Here is a 7,309-nt window from a genome sequence, read left to right on the forward strand (position 1 = left end):
ATTGTTCTCCCTTTTCCCCTGAGAAGTAAGGCCATTTTTCCTACTTTTTGTGTTTCCTAATTTAAGTTTCGCTTTATGGTGATTCCTAATTTAGTGTCTTCTTGAAAGCTCCAACCATTGGTAGGAAAAGGATGTCGCTGTTGAAAACATCATCACACATTTGGAAAGATTTACTTGTTGCTCTAGATTTTAGGTTTGATCTCTCATTTCTTAAAGCATTTTGTCAGATTTCAATGGCTCAAAGAATCATGACTGTTGTGAGAATATTGAGCTCTCAAATATTCAGTGCAGGCCTAGTTTCCTTTAGTTCTGAATTTGTTTTGAATATGTTAGTATTTCTTAAATTTTTAAAATCCCTTTTTTAATAAATGTAAGCTCATTTTAATCTTGATGTGCAGCAATATTTCAAAAATCGTTTACCATTTCTTATTAGTTGTTACAATGAATTGAGCATATACATATGCCTTTTGTCAAAATCCCATCATTTCAAAATCTAGAAGGGGAACTTCTAAAATAAATTACCTGCTACCATTTTTTTCCCCCTTATTGGCTTTGTATTCATAATGAGAAAGCGTTCAGTTAGCTGGAATTTGGTAATTTGCCTTTGGAATTAAAGGGATTTCCATTTTCTCCTAGGCACTCCTCAAATTGCATACCAAAAGCGCAGAGGTGGAACAAAACCTATGATTAATTCGTACAACAATTCTGGAATAAGTTGCCCCCTTCCGGAAAAATGAATTGTTGAATTGCCTATTTTCAAATTGACATGCAAAATAAATTTAAAAAAAATGGCATGCATAAAATATTCTACCATTTAGCACAAAGATTAGTGTTTCATGACTCATGAGAAATATATTACAAATAGCACACGAAAATGGCGGAAATAATTACCCAAATATAGTTGAAGAAATAAATACAAAGTGTGATACTGACTAAAATTTTCTCCCTGAAGTATTCAACAGCATCTTTCAGGCTGACCTCCAAACCTTTTTGCCTTGTCGGTGGATGCTGTGTAGTTTGGGTTGATGAGGTTGCCATTGTTGGCATTCTGCTGCATATGGGACAATGCAAAATTAAGGCAAACACAAATAAAGCACAGGTAATGAAAACGCAAATGTAAATTCAAATGCTTGAAAATGTACGAGATTACATTGCTTAATATCTATTGTAAATTGTGCCTTTTTACGAGTTTTGATAAAACTAGAAAAGTGGAAATTTGAAAAAAATGTCGCCTCAGCCAAGTTGTGTGCAAAATTATGAGTTGAGATCCGTTTGGATCAGATTTATCATTTGAAGGAATTTGGAACTATCTACATTTCTCAGATTATTATCTACATTCTCAGTCATCAAGAACCACAGAATTTGGAACTCGGCTGAATGGACTAGCCAAAATTTGCCCAGAAAGATTTAAAATATCAAGAAGGAAAGACGTGTACAGGCAATTGGTGGAGTCTGCCTATGGTTTTGAACAAAGGTTGTTTATTCTTTTTTGGTACTTATATGAGCAGAAGAAGAGTTGAATTCTCAAAAAGGAAATTATGGTACTTTTGTTGTAATAACTGTTTATAAAAATGCATTTTGCATAGCAGCTTCCTCATCCCAGTCAGGACCTTCAGTCCACTTATTATTTGGTACCAAAAATAATGAAACTTGAAGAAAATACTAGAAAGGCAAAGCACTATATTATTCGACAATCCTAGCACCAGCAAGAGGAGAAATAAGAACAAAAAGAGTCTGAGAATGTGAAAACTGCTTTCCTCAATTATTCAAACAACAATTCAACTAGAAAAAATAATGCCATGGCCTAAAGGCTCACTAAATTCTTCTTCTTGAAGCCTTCAATAGTATCCTTTAGGCTCTCCTCCAAAGGAATGAACTCTACTCCCAAAGCTTTTGCCTTCTCATTGGACACTGAGTAGTCTGGATTAATGAGGATGCTATCATGTGAAAACCTGCAGCAGGTCAACCACTAAAAAATTAAGTAATACTAAAACGTAACCTAGAAAGTTTAATTTAAAATCTTAGGGTAAAAGACAATAAGAAAATGCTCAATTCCTTAGGGTCCATTGCGTTCTCCTACATAAAACTTTTCAAGTTTTTCATGCTCAATTCCTTTCATTTTAACCAATTAGCCTAGTAAAATCTTTTCAATGAAGTTTGGATTCAATTATATGAATGTTTTCTAGATATATAATTTTGTTTAAACCTTATCAGTGCATTGGTCTGAGAGTTGATGAAATAGCCAATGCAAAAAAAAAAAAAAGGGTTCCTTTGAATAGTATCTTCTACATGAACCGGCTCATTCCTTTTCATATCTTAATATGTCATACTGCACATTTTCTATTCCATCAAACAGTGAAATCATAAAAGTCACCAAATTTAGTGAACCTAATTCTACAAGTAATCGAATTATAAAAGAATTCTGAATAACGGGTTCTTTCGGGAGGACAAGACTCCAAAGACACTTAATTCTGAAATTTTGGTTGAATTAATTAAGATTCGAAGAGATGAAAAGATGTGATATATCCCGCAGTTTTGTAAGTGCAATCTGAATATGACATAACTGAGATAGAAAAAGAGACTCACTTGTCTGGAAATTGATGAGTAGGATAAAGTCCTTGCAAAATCTTGATCACCTGAGAGGTGTGTGCAGCTCTCTCAACAAGACAGTATCTTCCACTTGCAGAAGGGTTTTCAAAGGCAAGAACATGTGCATAGGCAACATCTCTAACATCAACCCAATTAAAAGTTGCATAAGGAAATGATTCGTCTCCTGCATTCAGAAGTTTGGGAAATTAACTTTCACCATAAACACGACAGCCTTAGCTTTGAAACAAGCATAAAAATGTAGATGGAGAAAAATCCATGCTCCGAACTGCCATTTTACTTTATCAACATGGGTGAAAATATACAGTTTACTTCATTAATCATGCATGAAGATGCAGCAGGTGATAGAAAAAAAATGGGAGATGTGGAAAGAGTCAAACCTAAGCCATTTTGGATCCTTAGTTTCATTGTTAAATGGAGAAGCAAGAGATCAAAATGCTTATTGACTTCTTTCTGATCAGAAAGTTTAGAGCATGATGAGGCCAACCATAAGCAACAAAGGTCAACAGTCTAGTCGAAATTGTTCATAAAGAAACAGATATATTTCCAAGAGTACCATTTAGTAGGTTCAGGATCAATTGCACACTTATATTGATAGAAGGCTGCAAGTGAGGACCAACTATCCATGATGGATGAATTGTAATCATTTCAATGCCATGCTCCTTCGAGAAGTTCCATGCAGCAGTCTCTGCCAACGTTCTCGAAAGTATATACCAGAGCTACAAGACAACAATGTGTCATCAGATGCTACCAGAGAAGAATGAAATTGATTTGATCTTGTTGGCACAAAAAAACGCGCACAACAATGTGGAAGCAATGTTAACACATATAGACATACGTGGGAAAAGGAGGAGAACAAACACACAAACAAATATTCAATAATTCCTTCAGATCATGATCAAGGAACTATGGGATTCATAAGTAGAAAATGTCAACACCCTCCTCAGTTTAGGCCTATTGATCAGTGAGATTAAGAATGAAAGCATAAACAATTTGAATTTCTGCTCGTAAGCCATGCTAATGACTTCTGAGAAGAAGTTCCCTGTTATTTTCCTAGCATCAATGCTACAAGCCTACATATTGTGCTTATGTCGCTGATTTCAGGTTCAATAATAAGTTGTTCTTTCTTGAAAGTAGTCATTCTATCTTCTTGTCGCTGATTAGTCCACACTTTTATTTTTCTCCATCACCGAAGGTTTTCTTTTTTTTCTCGTCAATGAAGTTGTTATAAGTTGTTCACTAAACCAAGAACAAGAAGGCGATTGACCACTTTGGTCCGCTTTTGAACACTGACTAGACCAACATCATTCTCTTCCTACCAAAAGACCATCAATAACAGAAAATTAAAAACAAAACGAATGTAGCATTTCAGTTTTTACTGGAAGGAGATGTTCTCTTACTCACCTTGCGCTCTACACTGTATGAAGCCTCTGAAAACCAACTTTCATCAACTACAACACCATTCTTCAACTCTCGGTTGTATGCAATTGAGGCCATAGAAGATGTTACTACTACTCTTTTGACAGATGAAACTCTTGCACATGATTGTAGCACATTCAGAGTTCCCTTTACCGCAGGGTCCAACAATTCTGCCTAAGAAATGAAGATAGAAATACTAGTCATTGAAGGCAATTAACTACAATATAATGTTACGTTCTTACCCCTCAAGAATCGTCAGACAAGCATTCATGCTACTGCACATTCAATGGAGGTCTAAAACTTTTTCATTCTATTTTAGCTCTTCACACGGTAGCAGAAATTTAAATCAAATTGAAGATGCCAGCCCAGGAAAAGTATTGCTTAAACAAGTTTGAAATTCGGTCATCGATATACTGTCTTTCCATACAAACATCTCCAGAAAGATAAGTACATTGAATAGAAAGAAGAGAAAACGAAAATAAAAGACGAAACAAAGAAAAGGAGAGATGCTCGTATGACTCCGCGAAAAGACATCAGTTTGAAATACAAGGAGTGCCGAAAATTGTGGCAAATCACTGAATTGGTTTGGAAAAATTATCTCAAAGCGATTCCTATGTGCTTATGCGCGAGGGAGTGTCTGGTTCAGCAAATAACTGCAACTGAAACTCGTGGCAGGTTATTTAATATCCCAAAAGCTACATTTTTAGGAACAGAAAAGGATAGTAACTTAAATAAAGTAGAAGGTATATTCACGGAAAGATGTTAGTAGACTGGAAATGAAATGGATTAGCAGTTGCTCAATATCTATTATCTATTTTCCTGTTGCCGAATAACTTTTAAATAAGAATGGTTCATGCACCTAAAATTATCATCTTTACTAGTCTTGTAGATAGAATGATTGCTGGAATGCTGCATTTAAGTAAGTTGACAAACCAGAATGACACCTCTACATGAAGAAGAAACAACAGGAAAACTACTCCCTCTTTCTGACTGTCCAACTAGCAAGCGAATTAAAATATATTTATCTGCAGAATTGTCAATTAGTCAGTGCTTGGAAGATGTTGAACTTGACATCAAATCAACAAGCTATAAACTGCCTAAATGTTGAAGATCCTCCTGATTGGCACTCAAGGCTAACGTTACAAGATTATTGAAGTTCAATTTACAGGAAATAGTATTATCATTTAAAGAGCAGAGTAATAATGCCCTAATAAACTTGCATCATAGGAAATAACAACAGGGATCATAATTAAAGTAATTCAGTTAGCATGTCAACATGCAATCGTATATATAGGATTATTAGATTTTGTTGACAATAGAGAATCTTTAATTATACCTCTGGGTCACTAACTACAGGTTTGAGTGGATATGCAGTAAGGAAAACACCTTCACATCCATCAACCATTTCATCAAATGATCCATCTTTCATCAAGTCAGCAGCAAACAAGTGAAGCCTTTCTTTAGCTCCATCAAGTGAAATCAAATGTTCCATCTTGTCTGGGTCATCTGAGGCATCAAGTAAACAAGCAATGTTTAGCAATTGCCAATAGAAATTATTCTAGGAGATAAGACAAAAAAAATCACATATTAACTAATCTATGAATGACCCTATATTTTCTAAATTCAAGGCTCTAACTGGATGCTTGTTATCTTAAACATGTTTTTCATCACTTTTTTATCTCGTATTCGCTCTTTTCAATACACTAGTTACAGCAAAAATTTTCGATCAACACCCCGAAAACAACTATCCAGACAAACTTCTGAGTAAATCTTTTCCATGAACTTATCAAAAGGTTACACCTGCAATCGTTTCGAGCATTTCTTAGACCAAGTATCCAAATCTTACTAACGGAGCCAACCCTTGTTAACTATAAAAATCTATCTACTTATAAATAACAAGCAGAACAGCAACCAAATCTGATGTGATATAAGAATCATAGATTAGAGATGAGCAAATTTAACTTACTGAGGTCACGAACGGAAGCTTTAACAGTGTAACCACACTCAAGCAGCATCTTCACCAGCCATGAAGCTACGTACCCTGACGCTCCCGTCACACAAACCACCTTCCCTGCTCCGCTCATTCTGTCTGTGATTGTAAACGTGTGAGTTTATTGTGTTTAACTTTGTAATTTTGTAGTTGTATAGCCTATTGAGCTGTATATATAGGTGTAGAGTGGCAGTTGAAGTCTTGGAATGACAAAGAAATCATCAACCTCGTTCTTTGCTAATGAAATTGATCATTATGCATGAGGTGTGGCTTTGTTCGTGTGGGTTTTCATTAACAGCCAAAACTATTACGTGTGGCTTTGTCCATGTGGATTTTTGTACAGGGTAATCTTTCCCTTACTTGGCTATAAATGAAGTGTAAATAAAGTGGGTATGTGATGAAATCAAATGCACTAAATCAAGAGAATTTTAGTGGGCTATTTGAGCATTTAGATCATTAAACCTTTCTTACTGTAAAAATATTTTGAACTCTTTTGTATTTTAGTATTAAGTGCTTTTGGGTTTAGAAACACTTTGTTAAAACTTTTATACTCTCTTTCTATTATACTAAATATGCCACCCCTTCGTCCGTGGATGTAAGTCATTTTAATCGAACCACATAAATTCTGTGTCTTTTTGTTTGTTTTATTTGCTTCTTGTTAAGAGTCCTATTCTTCTCGTTGGCCAATATCCTATTCTTGTTAGTCAATATTCTAGGATCAGACCTACTATTTTCTTAGGTTAATATCTTGGAATTAGACCTAACAAATTGGTATCAGAGATTTTTGTTTGTTTTATTTGCTTCTTGTTAAGAGCCATATTATTCTCATTGGTCAATATCCTGTTCTCACTGGTCAATATTTTCGGATTAGACCCACTATTCTTCTTGGTCAATATCTTGGGATCAAACCTAAAAAACTTGTATCAGAAATCCAGGTTCTAGGTTCTTGATGACGGAGCAGAGTTTCAAGCTCTGGGTTCTTGATGGCGATAATAAATTATCGATATCAATTTCGAGACATGGATTTAGCGCTACAAAAAGTAGAGAAAAAAATAAGAGAATGTGACAAATGCGAATTTTGCTGAAATGGATAAGAAGACGGTGTCCAATATTATTTCAAATATCTCTAACCAGGTTTTATGGGAGGTAGCTACCAAGATTTCAACTAAGGCCATGTGGGACAAGTTTAAAGGCTTTTATATGAAGAAGATAGTTGAGAATTGGATTTATTTAAAGTAAAGTTTGTATATGTTTTGGATGACTGAAGATACATTTATACTCTTACATCTTAAT

The 7,309-nt window shown here is 34.9% G+C and overlaps 1 protein-coding gene across 1 annotated transcript; it reads right to left on the minus strand.

The window, feature by feature from the left end:
* Positions 1-1,710: 1,710 nt before the first annotated feature.
* Positions 1,711-6,247, minus strand: LOC113732293 (phenylacetaldehyde reductase-like). Its single transcript, XM_027257987.2, has 6 exons — positions 5,993-6,247; positions 5,363-5,532; positions 4,012-4,200; positions 3,164-3,326; positions 2,587-2,773; positions 1,711-1,952 (listed from the first exon to the last, which is right to left on the minus strand). Exons 1-6 carry the CDS (start codon positions 6,108-6,110, stop codon positions 1,805-1,807), a joined length of 975 nt encoding a protein of 324 aa, XP_027113788.1. The 5' UTR covers positions 6,111-6,247; the 3' UTR covers positions 1,711-1,804.
* Between the last annotated feature and the right edge of the window lie 1,062 nt (positions 6,248-7,309).

Source organism: Coffea arabica, chromosome 2e (assembly GCF_036785885.1).
Source record: "Coffea arabica cultivar ET-39 chromosome 2e, Coffea Arabica ET-39 HiFi, whole genome shotgun sequence".
Classification (NCBI taxonomy): Eukaryota; Viridiplantae; Streptophyta; class Magnoliopsida; order Gentianales; family Rubiaceae; genus Coffea; species Coffea arabica.